Below are 15607 nucleotides of genomic sequence, written 5' to 3'. Positions count from 1 at the left end.
GGCTTCATGTCTTGGAATAATTTTAGGTTTTTATCCATCGGAGTGCTTCCACTGCCTCCAGCCTGAGTCTGAGTACTATTCGAAGGCTCTGCTATTACAGGTATTTCCCTCCTAATCTCTCCCGTAGTGCCATCAGTGGCTTCATTTTCAGGATCCATTGCTCTGAGATATAACCAATGAAATAAAATTAGCAGTCTATAACACGCATACCCTATACTTTAACTAACCTAGAGAATCATCCTATTGGCTCTTTCATATTGATCAATATTCTTAAACCTTTGCTCTGATACCACACTTGTCATGGCTCGGTTAGCTCGTATAGACGAGGCGGGAACGGAATCGGACGGTAGGTTAAATTATTTAATCTCTAAATCTATCTCCATAATAATTTGAAAAAGCCTTTAAAACATCAAATTTGAAATCACATAAACATAAAATCAAATATATTCATAATTACCTTTCTTCTGGAGCTCCTCTCCTACGATAAACATTGTCACCCCTTCTACTTATTTTTGATTAATTTAAGCTTACCTGAAAAATGTTAACAACTAACATTAAGCCGAAGCTCAGTAAGTAAAACACAATTCTAAACTACAGTAATCAAGACAACTGCGTAATATGTTGGATGTCAAATTCATATGAACATAACATAAAAATAATTTCATACTAATATAACATTAAACATATCATATCATAAAGCTGTATTTTTCATTTTATTTCCATATTCATATCAATATACTTAGCTTTCTCATTTCGTATATATTACAACCGTCACAGGAGCCACCGTCTAGTACCATAAAGGTACTACTTTGCCATTTCTTTTTTCATATTAACGTGCACGAGTACAACGTCCCCAGCTAGTACCATAAGGGGGCGAGCTCCATCTTTTCAGCATGCATAAACAAGCATTCAATATAACATTCATATCATCTCATATCATTTCATTTCATCATATTTCTATAATACATTATTTTTGCATAATAAAGTCACAAGATGTATCATATAAATTTCATGATCAAGATTGGACAAGAGTGAATATTTTCTAAACATGCTTGATCTAATAATCATATAACTAGAGAGAAACAGAATTTTTTACTGTAAATAAAGAAACATGCATACTTACAGAAGTTAGGATTTCAATTTCTCTTTTCTAATCCTCCTTCCTTCGAGGCAATCACAAATAACACCTATAAGAATAAATTTCTCCTTCAAAATTATTTATAAAAAATCTAAATTAATGTTCTAATTCTATTCCTAATCTACCCTAAGCTCTTTCTCTCTTTCTCATTTAAAACATAAGGCATAAAAAAAATCTAAAATCTCATATTTTGGTCTATTTATTTATTTTAACCTAATTAAACCTTCACCCTAACATAAAATTATTTAAACTATTTTCTATTTTTGGATTTGCCTAAAATCCAAATTTTTGGAAACATGATTTTTGATTATTTTCATTATATTTTTTTGTGAAAACCTTTTCATTATTAAATTAATATTTAGGTATTTTCATTTTCGGATTTAATTTAATAAAAAAATTAGAAAAATAATATTTCATGAAAATTCATAATTCCTACTCTTAAAAACTTCCTTAAGACCCATAGAAATATTATACATTAAGGAATTTTATAGAAAACAAAAATTTGCAAAACCCTAACTTTCCAAATCTCAAAAATAGTTTGAGGAAATTTCGTTCCTACAATTAAAACATTTTCCTTGTTCATTTCGTAAAGAAAACTAGGTTTTTATCAAACCCTAGAAAGTTTCTCTTCAAAAAATCTAAGAGAAAAGAATGAATCTTTTTCTTAAAAACTCACCTTAGCCTCCTTGAATCTCCCTCTTTGATTTCCCCCCAAATCCGGCTGCCGGAAATCGCCGCCGGAACCGCACTCCCAAGCCTTGCGTCGCCTCCCGTTCGCCCTTGCTTGTCCACCTCCTACGTTCGACTGAACCATGCGAAATGGGGGAAAGAGGGTTCGATTTTGTTATTTGAGGGAGTAAACAACCCATGCTTGAATAAACATTAGGGGTACTTTGGGTATTATGAGACTTCTCTAATTTTTATTTCCTAAATTAAGCAAGATTAAATATAAGTTTTATATATCAAATTTCTTAGAATTTTACGTAGAATTTTATAAAATTAATTTTGTCGAAATCTGACAACCTTGAAATTTTCACTTAAAACTCGTCGCGACGCATTGAAAAACATGCGAGGTCTAAAACGGCATTTTTCAGGTTTTACATGTACGATGATGAGTATGTCCAAGAGGATGATGCCAACATAGTGTTGAGGGAGTGGCTACAAGTAATGCTTAATGTTGAGATTGCTTTTGGTGAGAGTTGGAGGAGATAAAGACTATTATGACAGTCCCTGGAGAAGAAGGTGCTTTGTTGTCGTATCCTTGATTTGAGAAACAATTGCATTAAAGCACATGGAGATATTATTGTCAATTGTGATATTTCAAATATAAAGTAGGTTTTGGGAAACAGAGGGAACATGAAGTAGATTGGGAAGGGCGAGCTTACGGGTTGAGTTGGGAAGAATGCCTTGGCTTGAGTAAGCGATTGGGAGAGGGCAACGATTATCGATTGTGATTTGATCAGTACCTTCATAGGTAATGGGATGGTGCGTGAGGAGCAGGTTGTTGAGTGGACCTTCCTCAACCTCTATATCATTGGCCTCTAGATATATGAAGGGTGGAATGTAGACCAATTGATGGGTAGTCTTTAATGGTGTTAGCTGCAAGATTGATCTCTTCACTTATTAGCAAGGCATACGAATCTTCCAGGCTTATGGGTGTAAGCTTAGCTCTAATTGGTGTTTTGAATGCTTGATATTGAGGGGGTAAGTCTTTTAGGTGTAGAAGATAATGTCTTCGGTGTTGATTCTGGAATTGATGTCAACGATGTTTTATGTAAGAGTTTTAATTTTGGCGAGATATTGTGTCATGGAGAGTTTCTTCATGGAGATGTTGTGGAGCTCTTTTGTAAGTTGAATCACTCTAAATCTGTTAGAGGACTGTAAAAGATGTTTGATGGTGAGCCAAATTTCACGACAGGAGTCAAGTTGGAGGATGTATGGGAAAATGGCTAGGGTTATGGTGGAGCAAAGTGTTGCTTCGAGGTTTTGATTGTTCAAGAACCATTGATTGTAGTTTGAATTAATTCAGTATTGGCGTCGTGACCTAGACCAAGATGGGGAGGTGTTTCGGCTGTTCTGTCCAGGTAAGGAGCAAAGCCATTGCTCTTAATAGCTCGAGGATTTAGGATTTTGACATGGGATAGTTGTCATTGGAGAGTTGAGTAGGTACATTGGTTTTAATGTTGGAGATAACCAAATTGAGAGAGGAAGGAATGTCAGCTAGTGGGATGTGGTTTCTGAAGTGATATTTCCAGTTTGGGAAGTTGCTGTTTGATCCATCTCAGCAGTTGTGAATGGCCGTAAGGCTAAAGCACTGATACTATGTTGAAGGTTACAATGGCTGGGTCAACTTCTACATGAATAAAATGATGGAGAAGCCACCTTCGCCCCCAACTAATCAACACTGTGAATCACTAATAACATAAGTAATCAAAGCCTTATATGTGTGAAGCAAAAACAATATCTGACCAAATATCAGTGTCCCCAGTTCTTACCCTATATGTATATACATACATGATGAATTGTAAAAGCTGAAGAAACAATTATATAAAAACATCCTTATGACTAAAGTTCTCTCAATTTTTATTTCTTCTTTCAGCTCTCATGGGAGCTTTTAGTCTTTCTTCATCACTGTCCCTGCTTTATAGGTCATGCTATGGTGAGGAGTTGATCCGGCCATTGCAACCTTCAACAGTAATATATATGGTGAATCCCATAACCCCATGGTGTATTTATTGATGTTAGTGATGATGAGCAGTGCAATACCTATAATGTATAAATGGCATGTTAATGATCACTGACAGTGTTTTTGAACTATGGAATGTATTTTGTGTACTTCTGTTGGATCAGAATCATTTTTTTTTGTGATTCTGCTTATACCTTTTTATGATTTCATGATGCCATACTCACATAGTGGGATATGACTTATGACAATGATGATGATTCTATGATGTGGAGAATATTGCATATTTAAGAAGCTACAAATCAGCCTGCTGGGATCAACTTTGTTGGAGGGTGGTCCTTTGTTTTCTTTTGGTGCAATGTCCATGCTAAGCTTATTAGATGATTTTATTGTGCACATCTTTTTGTCATATACGAAGTGCATTTGCATGCTTCACAAACATTGCATCTTCGTATTGCTTGTCCCCTTTATCACGGAATTTCATTTAGTTCAATATCTCATTCAATGCCTCTTCTTCTGGTCCTAATTTGATTGGAATTTGGAACTTCCTCCTCTGATGTACGCTTTTTGCTCTTTATACTTGTTTGATCTATTTGCTCTTGTTCTGATGAAGTTCTTCTTGATTTTTAATGCAGTTTCAAAGTATTTTCTGTTGCTGCGGGTTTGGGGATGTTTATTCTTCTTCCGATAAATTATTTTGGGGACCAACTCCGTGAAACTGATTTCACCGACCTTCAAAACAAATCACTGGACTTGTTCAACATTTCAAATGTAAAGGATGGCTCAAATTGGTAATTGTTATTGAATTTCTGAGTTCATAGCCTTATTGTACTGGACTTGATCAAACAGTTTGAACTGATTGCATAGTCCTTTTTGCTGATTGACCCCTGAAGGATTTTTTATTTTATTTAGAATAGAAGAACTTGCAATTTTTGAATATAAGGTCTTGCTATGAAGAACAAAAAACATACAGTTTTTTAATGTAAGGTTTATCTTCTTTGTAAGTGAATACTGCGAATAGCTGATTTGTGCATAAAGGGGCATGGTTGGTGTGTTTGGTTTCTGTCAGACCTTGTCGTGAATCTCCTATCTGTCATTGCTATTAATCTAGTAGCGAAATGATCTTTATCTTGTGAACATGTTAAACCAAGAAAGCTTTCAAACCCATCGTCCAATAAATTGATGGCATGGTTATTGCATTATTTCTGCTTCCCATGATATTGTCTTTATGAGTTAAAGCAATTATTATGATAGGAAATAATAGTATAAACAGAAAATGATTGCTGAAATCAAATTTTCAGTAATCTCGCCAAGAAGATTTTGAGAATTTAATGGAGGAAAAATAAGAAAAATACTCTTGATTGAATAGTAGATGAAAGAAAATAACAAAATATAATTGATCCTCAATTCGAGAGGAGGATCTATCTCTCTCAAATTTCTAGATACCGTTAGAGCACAAGAACACCTAAGCACCACAAAAACTTAGAAAACTCAAGATATCCCTAATTCTAATGCAAAACTCCTACTTAAACATAATCTCCCCAAATGACAAAGCATCCCTCCCTAATTCAAAATCCTCCTTTTGCCATCCCCCTCTCTCTATTCAAGAAGTGGACCCCACCCCAAAGGGGCGAGCTTTGTTTGGGGTGAAGACAGCATGCTTTCGCCTATTGTAAACTTGGACCAGCCCCTTCTATTGGGCTGGTTGGACCGGTCTAACAATAGCCTCTCAAAGAATCACCTTTTCCTCAAGGTGAAAAGATGGGAACTACTGTTGCACCCTCTCATAGGGCTCCCATGTTGTCACAACTCGACTTGATATGACCCGACATCACACAGGTTATATAGTGTCCGATTGTGGCAAGTCTGGCCACAATCGGACACTATATAGTATTTGATTGGAGAAATACTGAAATAAAACTTCTAATTTACATACTACACAGAACTACTATTGAATGCAATATAATGCGAAAGACTACTGAATCTCAACATGATATTTCTATATATCATTCAAATCATATATAATCTGAAATCTATTTACAACAGTACTTGATAACAGAGAACACAACAAAAAATAAAGCCAATACTGCAAAAATCAAAACTAATCAAAACATACCTACAACCCAGATCGGAGCGTGCTATCCAAACTACTCAGCTCACTCCTTATCATTCTTCGGGCCTGAAAATAAAAGCAAAAGTATGAATGAGCTAACACGACTTAGTAGGCTATCATTACCTAAAACAGAAATCAACAATCAAAATCAAAAGAACTGAAATCATTGTACTGAATCAAATATTGAAATTAAATACAATTAAATAAATACTGAAATGAACTGCATTATAAGCAAATGCTTCACAACATATTCCCACCTCTGTAGCCCATTAGCTTTGACATAACAACACTTAAGTAACATAATCTCACCAGCATAATAGAATCCCACCTTAGTCGCCCACTGACGCTAGCATAATAGAATCCCACCTCGGCCTCTCTCTCTGGTGCCGGCATCACATCACAACACTTTACAATAAATTTTTCAATACATTTCATTAATTAAAGTATAATTAGACTGAATTCAAAAATTGCCTAAATGTCCCAACAGTAGGCAACATAAATACTACTGAGTAAAAATTCATAATTTTCAAACATAATTAAATTACCACAAATTGTGTAAAATATTATTATGAAGCTTTAATTAAACTGAAACTCTATTTTTAGATGTTAAAATAAATTTTTGGGTAAAAAAAAATCACAGTTTTTTCAAAATTACTTGACGAAAAATTTTCAAATATACTCAAAATATTTGTAATTACAATCTCTATAACATATACAAAGTTACGTGGTGAAAGTTTTACCAAAACAAAGTTATCGTTGTTTTTGGGTAACATAAATACAAATTTAATCGAAAAATACCAAAAACTCAAGATTATTGAAATCTGAAATAGGCAAAACGTAACCTAAAAGTTTCCAACTGGGCTGACGAACAAAAATCGCTCTACGGCTGCCAAAATCCATATTCCTTTTTCTCTCACCTATCTTTTCTCTTATTTCTCTCAAATTCCTCTTTGTCATTTCAATGGTTTGGAAAGAGCATGAAAATGCGCTTCTTAATAAAATTTGAAATAACTAAACATTAGTGACTTTAGATATTTTAATAAAATAATAATATAATAATAGTATTCTAATGAATTTTCTATTGAAAATTCATAGAAGTTCATTTAGGAAGTCAAAAAATTATAGAAAAATATCTATAAACTAACTTATTTTATTCACAAAATTTTGATAAAATCGGTTTGCAAAATGGACATCTAACGATTCCAAAACCCCCACTTGTACTGTTGAGTTGTGACAAGCTTATCAGAACCTCCTTGATTCCCTCTTCTCCTTGACGAACCCTCATCAACTCCAGTGGTTCTAAGACCACCTCCAAGTCCTCTATTAGTGTCACCAGTTTTTCTGAACTAGCTGCATGCTCCTTAATCGCTCTAATTAGTTGTGACACGTGGAATGCTGGATGTTTATCGCTATTGTGGGTAATTTCAAATGATAGGCTACTGCTCTAATCCTCTTCAAAATCTCATTTGAACTAAAATACCTTGGGACAAGCTTCTCATTCATCATGTTGGTGACTATCCTCTGTCTGTAGGGTCATAACTTTAAGAACACCCTCTCTTCTATGTTGAATTGGATGTTCTTTTTATGCCCATCTGCCTGTTTCTTCATGATCTACTGTGCCCTCAATAGGTGCCTTTTTAGTTCTTCAAACACCTTATCTCTTTCCTCTAGGTACTGCTTTACTGAAGAGATTGGTGTGCTATGCTGCCCAACATGCACCAAGTGAGGTGGGTCTCGTCCGTATAACACTTTGAATGGGGTCATATGGGAGGTAGAATGATGCGAAGTGTTGTACCAGTACTCCCATGCTAGCCATTTGGCCTAAAGACGAGGCATCTTCGAAATAAAGCATCATAGGTAAGTCTCCAGGCTCTTGTTTACCACCCTCGTTTACCCATCTATCTGAGGGTGTTAAGCGGTATTCCTCTTTAGTACGATCCCTTGCAATATAAACAACTCCCTCCAAAAAGGGCTGAGGAACACCTTATCTTGGTGGACACTATAGACTTTAGTATCCCATGCAGTCTGATCACTTTTTTATGAATGTTGCTGCAATTGTCTCCGAAGTGTAAGGGTGTCGTAGGGGAATGAAATGAGCATACTTGCTCAATTTGTCCACTACCTTCATATCAGATCCATGGAGATCCCCACACATGATTTGGTAGAGCTAAGAGATGCAATAACCCTCTTGGAGTTATGGTCATATACTTGTTCCTCTAACAAACCTCTTATCTGGCTACCAACTCCTCAACATCCTTGTGCATCTCCTTCCAATACAATTCTACGGCGCTCCCAAAATGGCACCTAACAGCGCTCCCATGGAACTCCTAGAGCATGTGTGGAATATGGACTAATGTCATAGGCATCACAAATCTCCCTTGGTATAGAAGCCTCTCACCCTCTAGAGAATAGCCAGGTTGGCTACTGCCATTCTTCAGTAAGTCTGCCCTATCCTCCCTAACTCCTCATCTTGTGCACTTTCCTCCTTAATTGTCCTTGAATCTAACATTAGCGGTATCACACTACAATATCATGGAGCTTCCCCATACATCTGGACAAGGCATTCGGCGCCTTGTTCTCCATCCCGGGTCTATATTGAATTTCAAAGTTATATCCCAATAATTTTGACAGCCACCTTTGGTGCTCCTATGTTACCATCCTCTACTCCAATAAGTACTTCAGGCTCCGCTAGTCCGTCCTGACAATGAAATATGCTGTGCTTCTTTGTTTTCTTTGTTTCCTAGAATTTATAATTAATTAGCTGTAATTTCTTCTCCGGCTATACTTGACAGTAATGAAGTTGTTTCCTAGGAAAGAATTACCTTTTCTAGCATAAAAATCCTGCAGCATAAATCAGGTTGTAATCTCCTCAATGAAATACACTCAAGATTATAGACTTCCCATGATCTTGAAACTGTGAGGGGCAGGGTGGTGGTGTTGGGTTGTGTTTAGATGGAAATTTCCGTTGTGCATCTCACTCACAAACCAAAATCATGGTAATATGGTATGAAATATTTTTTAGAGCAATGCAAATGCAATAATTACCAAAGAAAGCCTATGCAAAATTTGAATTTGATTGATTGGTTTTATGTGTTAAACACCAACAAAGTTATAATAGATCTCAATGTCTCTTTTCAAGTGGAGTGAACGTGTACTATAAGATGTGCATTCTCTTGGTCAATACTTGGTACGGCAACACTCGCTCCCCTCTCCCATTTTTCAAGAGGCAGGGGTGAACTGGACTGTATTTCACTAGTTTTTGAACGGTTGCCAATGGTGTATTGAGTGCTTTTGTATAATTTTCTCTTAATTCTCTTTAACTAGTCAGTTTCTGGAAAGAAACTTAAAAATTTGCCCAGTATTCCTCTCATTTAGCAGAGGTTTCTTTGTAGGCGTAGTAGTGCTTGTTTCTATTAATCCCCGTCTCAACATTACCTTGTCATGAAACTGCCTCCTTATGACTTATGGTACCAACACAAACTACTAAACCCAGTTTTTCTATTATGACATATTGATGTAATTTATAAGATTTTTCTTTTCATGCTTTGCTCAGGTTATGGGCTCACTTTTCTGCTGCATACGTTATCACGGGAGTTGTGTGCTATCTGTTATATTCTGTAAGTTTATTTTTTTGTTAAAATAAATTTATTCATGGTTTATATGCTTCTAAGATTCTTTGGGATGATAAATTGGATGGCTTTTTTCTATTGTTGCCTATATCTTCTATCAGACTAGTAAAACTGGATTAATTCCATCCATATTATCACTGCATGTAATTTTCCTAGAGCAACATTTAATTAATAGAATGATCTTTAGCGATGCACTGAATGGATGCTTTGCTCTGTAGTCTGCTTACCCGCTGATGATATATTCTTATCTATGTCAAAGCAAGGTTTTGATGTAAGATCTTGGACACATTTCTATCTTTGCTTAGTGTTATGTATAAATGCTATGCTATATTTTCTTTGGGGCTTGATGTGAGCATGAAAAACTGATTGTGCTTTGCCACAAGAAGCTAATCATGAGGTTTTATATTTTATCTTGCAGGAGTACAAGTATATTTCTCTTAAAAGGCTTGAACAATTCTATGCATCCAAGCCATTACCCCAACAATACACAGTTGTTGTTACTGGAATTCCTTCACATAGTGGGTGTTCCCTCAGTGATACTATTGAGAGTTTCTTCATGGAGTACCACCCTTCAACTTACTTATCACACGTAGTTGTTCACCGGACAAATAAGCTTCGAGGTCTCATTGTATGAATACTTTTTGTACTTATAATGGTCTTCTAGTCCTCATATCACTATTCAAAAAGTAACTGGGAGTTATACTCCTATCATGCATTTTTTTATCAAATGTATTGTAGGAGTTATTTAAATTTCTTGTTATTGTTCGTTTGTTAGTAATGTTCATTCTTTTGAGAGCCTTGTTAAATAAGAATTATAAGATATTGTCGGATACAAGGAGCTCATGCTTTTGCTAGAACTTATTCATGTTGTTCTTTTTTCCTTCCTGAAAACCACTCTTCAGTGGTAGAATGAGGAAGTACAAATTATGCCTTCTAGGCTAGAATCTGTTTTATAGTTAATAAATGTTTCTCTTTTTATCTTTATCTTCATGTTACAAATTAGTAAGGCAACAATTAGTGGATATTGATTGCAAGACTAACAAGTTCCAGTGTACCACTTTTATACTGATAAAAGAGAAGAAATTTATTATTTTCTCTTGATTACAAGGTAGTATACAGTTCTACTAGTAGGAAAGAATAATGTACTCGGGCTACACAAATTTACACCATTCCGGCTTTCATTCCATCTGTAATTAAAATAAAAAATACTAATGCTTATAATCAGATCCTAACATTTTTAGCCTAGAGTTAATGTTAATAATTGATTTTTTAATTCCATATCACATCGACAGCTTGCTTGTCATATTCATGTTTCCTTTTTTATTTCGATCAGCAGAGATTCTTCTATTTCTGCATTGCTTTCCTATTTCCCTCTATCCACCATCCGTTTTTTTTCCCTTATTTGCATTCCTTCCTGATATCTTATCTGAACCAAAATCTCCATTTTGATTTCTCAGTACTCCACCTCAAGCTAGTTTGAAAATATCTTCCATAACCAGCTTGCTAACAATATTGTCAAGGTGCCTTTTGTGAAGACCATTTGTGAGTTGAATCAACAACTTTTTTGGTTGTTGGAATGTATGTTACTCAAATCATTGTCAAGTTTTTCATTAATGAAGTGCTTATCAACCTCTGCATGGTTTGTTTTGTCGTGAAGAATTGGGTTGTGAGATATTTAGATAGCTGTCTTATTGTCACATTAAGTCTTCATAGGCGATGGAATGTAAATATTTAGTTCCTCTGGAATCCTCTTGATCCAAATTGCTTAACATATTCCATGTGCAAGGGCTCCAAATTTTGTCGTAGCACTGCTCCTATCAACTTCATTAAGTTTTTTACTTATTGTGATGAGATTCTCTTCAACAATGGTACAATAGCTTAATGTAGATCTTCTATCCATAATGTTTCTTGCCCAATTCACATTGATATATACTTCAAATTGGAGTTGTCCTTGTTTTCTTCTCAGTAGTAACCCTTTTCTTAGAGTCCCTTTTAAGCATCTTAAATTCTAAACAACATCAAGGTGACTTGGTCATGGAGAGGAAATTAAATTAGGTCATTGTAATAATGGACGACAAACTGTGCTGGGTTATATAAATCAATGCTAGGTTGAGTAACATGAGGTAGGAGAGAAAGAGAGGATTTAGAAGCATCTTTGACATATGGTTATAAAATTTATCCTCGCTAGTCTATCTTTGCATACAAAAAAATGATATTGACACTAGATACTTCAGAATGGGATGCAACGAAAGGAAACAGTACGAGATACAAATATATCTACTTTTATTTAGGTCATAAACACATTATAGATGATTTGATATGTTGTTGAACTTTTTCTGTACAATAATCACGAGACACTTTCAAATACATTAGCTATGTTGTCGTCAATCATTCCATCATAGCTCTTAGAGGTTTCAACATGCTGTTCTTTTCCATCAACAATTTAGCAATATTTATTGTTCTCGAGTAGAGGGCCAGGACAATGGCATTCTATAAAACCTCGGTCTAAAGATACCCAGGCTATGTAATTGTAAAGATGTCCAGCTCCATATATTCTGCCTGTAGCTTGCTTCAATGATCAGACTATTCTAGATGATGCAAGATCAAGATCAAGGATAGGGTCCACCATAGACTCAACAATGTCACTTTTCATCTCACTACACTTTTATTTTGCTACTTCATTTGTTGATGAATGGAGAAATATGATAGAAAACAGCCACGGAACACAAGAAAATCTGCTGAATTTCAGAGAAATTCAACAATAATGGTGCAGTTTTCACAAAAATCTCTAGGAAAATAAGGAGAAACACACTTGAAATTCAATAAGAGAAGGAAAAGAACAACACGATACAATGAATCTTCAATTTGAGAGGAAGATTCAATTCACCAAATCTCTAGCCGAAGCCTAGAGCCCAAGAACAAACCTTAGATTTGAAATTCAGATTTCACAAATTCAAGATGCCCCTAACTCTAGTAAGAAGAAAGCAATTAAAGACAAAGGAAATTTTCTTAATCCCTAAACAACCCTTGAATTTTTCCTCAAATATTAAGCATTATTAGTGTGTGAGCCCCTCTACTCCAGCCGCCCCTTCCCTGTTAATTCACCTCCCTTGAACCGCCTCCTGTAGGTGAGAACTAGTCCAAGTTGGACCGGTTCAGCTGGCCCTCCTTGGGCCGACATAACATTACTTCCCTCTCAAAGACTCACCTTGACCTCAAGGTGAAATGAAGGGAATTGGTACTTCACCCTGTCATAAGGCTCCCAAGTAACATCGAAGTCGAGAAGGTCCCTCCATCTAATAAGCACTTCTTTATTTCCCTCTTTATCCGATCTTACCCCTCTCGGATCCAGTGGTTCTAAAACCACTTACAATTCTTCTATTAGTGTGGCTGGTAACTCTGCACTAACTGCATGCTCCCCTAGAGCACTATGCAACTGCGACACATGGAAGACTGGGTGTATGGTGGTAGATGGGGGCAACTTAAAATGGTACGACACTGCTCCGATCTTGTTCAAAATCTCGTAGGGGCTGAAATACTTTGGGGCCAATTTCTCGTTCCTCCTATTGCAACTATTCTCTACTTGTATAGTCGTAGTTTTAAGAACATCTCCCCCACTTCAAACTGTATGTCTCTCCTATGTGTGTATGCATGCTTCTTCATGATTTGTGTTCCCTCAACAGATGTTTCTTCAACTCCTCCAACACGTTATCCCTTTCCTCCAAGTACTACTCTTTTGATGAAACTAGTGTGCCCCCCTTCCCACAGTGCACCAAGTGTGCTTGTGTGTGTGTGTGTTGGGGGGGGGGGGGGGAAGGAATTCACGTGGGTTGGTGGGGGGGGGGGGGGGGTCCCTTCCATAAAACACTTGAAACGGGTCATCTGAGAAGCTGAGTGGTAAGAGGTATTATACCGATATTCAGCCCTGCTAACCACTTAACCCACATCCGCGGGGTTTCAGAAGCAAAGCACCTCAAGTAAGTCTCCAAGCTTCTATTTACTACCTCAGTTTGTCCATTTGTCTGTGGGTGGTAAGCAGTGCTTCTCTTAAGTACTGTTCCATGAATAGCTCCCTCCAAAACTGGCTGAGAAACATCTTGTCCCGGTTATAAACTATCGACTATGGAATCCCATGCAGTCTAACCACCTCCATGATGAATACACCATAATGACTGTGAATTTCTCTGACCGTGGTAGGCCATTTATAAAATCCACGGATACTTCCTCCCATACTCTGTTTGGAAGTGCCAAGGGTTGTAGTAACCCCTTCAGAGCCATAGCCATGTATTTGTTTCTCTGGCACACCTCACACTTTGCCATCATCTCCTCCACATCCTTATGCATCCCCTTCCAGTATAACTCAGCAGCCAGTCTCCTGTCTTCTGTACCCCGGAATGATCTCCAACTGCACTCCCATAGAACTCCTGCAGTAGGTGGGAAATATGGATGGAAGTTCGTGGCATCACAAATCTCCCTTGATGTAATAGTCTCTCCCCTCAAGTGAATATCCTGGATGGCTACTCATATCTTACATCAAATCCTCCCTAATCTTAACTCCTCATCCTACATACCCTCTTCGTTGATAGCCCCCCCCCATCCACCACTAGTGGCACTGAAATTACCACCTCCTGGAGCTCCCTAACACACCTTGATAAGGCATCAACTGCTTTATTTTCTTGACCTGGTCTGTACTGGATCTCAAAATTATAGTCCAGTAGTTTGGACTATCACCTCTGATGTTCTTCAGTCACCATCCTTTGCTTTAATAAATATTTTAGGCTTTGCTGGTCTGTCCTAACAATGAAATGCTGACCCAATAAGTAAGGGCACCACTTCTGAATAGCCAACACAATGGCCATCAGTTCCCTCTTATATACTGACTTCAGCCTAGCTCTAGCTGATAGGGTTTGGCTGAAGTATGCTATAGGTCTGTGGTTCTACATGAGTACAACCCCTAACTCATATCCGAATCCATCAGTCTCCACCACAAAAATCTGGCTGAAATTCGAGAGAACTAAAACTAGGATTATAGTCATGGCTCTCTTCAATTTCTCAAAAGCCTGCATTGCTGCCTCTTCCCACAAGAAACTATCCTTCTTTAGTTGCTCGATTAAGGGCCAAGCTATGGTACTGTATCCCCACACAAACCTCTGTAGTAACCTGTTAATCTTAGGAAGTCCCTCAGCTCTCTCAAATTCCTAAGTAGATGTCACACCCCAATTTTGCCCGCCCCCTAACGATTAATTTGGAATATAACAGAGAATGAAAATCTAAACCAGTTTCTTTTTACTAAAACCCATTCTGAGCCACTACTTTCAGAATAGAGTGAGTAAAAGAAATCTATCTAGACTTTCCTAACTTGTTAACCTATCAAATTCCATAATTAGTAATGGGAAGCATATAATGTCTCTTAATGAACATCAAATATAATTGAAGTAAATACAGAGCTCTACTAAAACTTTTAAAATTTACTCACATACCCAAAAGTCTGTGCATCTAGCATAGTTTAAAATTGCGCAATTAGAGGGCGCGCCTCTGCGCAATTCCTCCCAAAAACGCCTCAAAACCTACGCAATTCCAAATCTGCAAGAGGCGTACGCCTCACTGGGACTGAGGTGCGCCTCAGAGGCGCAATTGCGCAATTCCTGGTGAGGCGTACGCCTCACTGGGATAGGGCCCACTCACTTAAATTGAATCTTTTTCTCTCCCTATACCCGAAATCTCCCAATTTTTCCCCCCTATAATTCGCGAAACAGAGCTCCTGCACGCCGTCGGCCTCCTTCCCGCCGGCGCTGCCTCTCTCCGGCGAAGTTGAAACTTCCGGCCGCCCTCTAGGAGTACTCCACATTGGATTTTAGGTATTTTTATTAAGTTTAGGGTTATATTTTTCAAGTTTAAGAAAAACTAGGGTTTAGTTTTTTTTTATTGTTTTTTTGTGTATTTGATTTTTTGCTTTAGGAGACATGGTTAGAGGTAAAGAAAAGACGAATACGTCATTGCGAAGGGATCCTTCTTGGAAGTATAGTGTACAAGTTGACATTGGC

General features: G+C 37.1%; 1 protein-coding gene across 1 annotated transcript in view; it reads left to right on the top strand.

Annotated features, from left to right (window-relative positions):
* LOC110107061 (CSC1-like protein HYP1) overlaps window positions 1-15607 on the top strand; it is a 77685-nt gene that overhangs the window by 7819 nt on the left and 54259 nt on the right. Inside the window, exons 2-4 of the mRNA XM_020837203.2 lie at window positions 4457-4612; window positions 9488-9551; window positions 9982-10191. Of these exons, the coding sequence (XP_020692862.1) occupies window positions 4457-4612; window positions 9488-9551; window positions 9982-10191 (430 nt within the window). The remainder of the gene's footprint in view (window positions 1-4456; window positions 4613-9487; window positions 9552-9981; window positions 10192-15607) is intronic.

Source organism: Dendrobium catenatum, unplaced genomic scaffold (genome assembly GCF_001605985.2).
Source record: "Dendrobium catenatum unplaced genomic scaffold, ASM160598v2 fragScaff_scaffold_1022, whole genome shotgun sequence".
Lineage (NCBI taxonomy): Eukaryota > Viridiplantae > Streptophyta > Magnoliopsida > Asparagales > Orchidaceae > Dendrobium > Dendrobium catenatum.
Note: the sequence above shows the minus strand (reverse complement) of the source record. Positions and strands in the feature narration are given on the sequence as shown.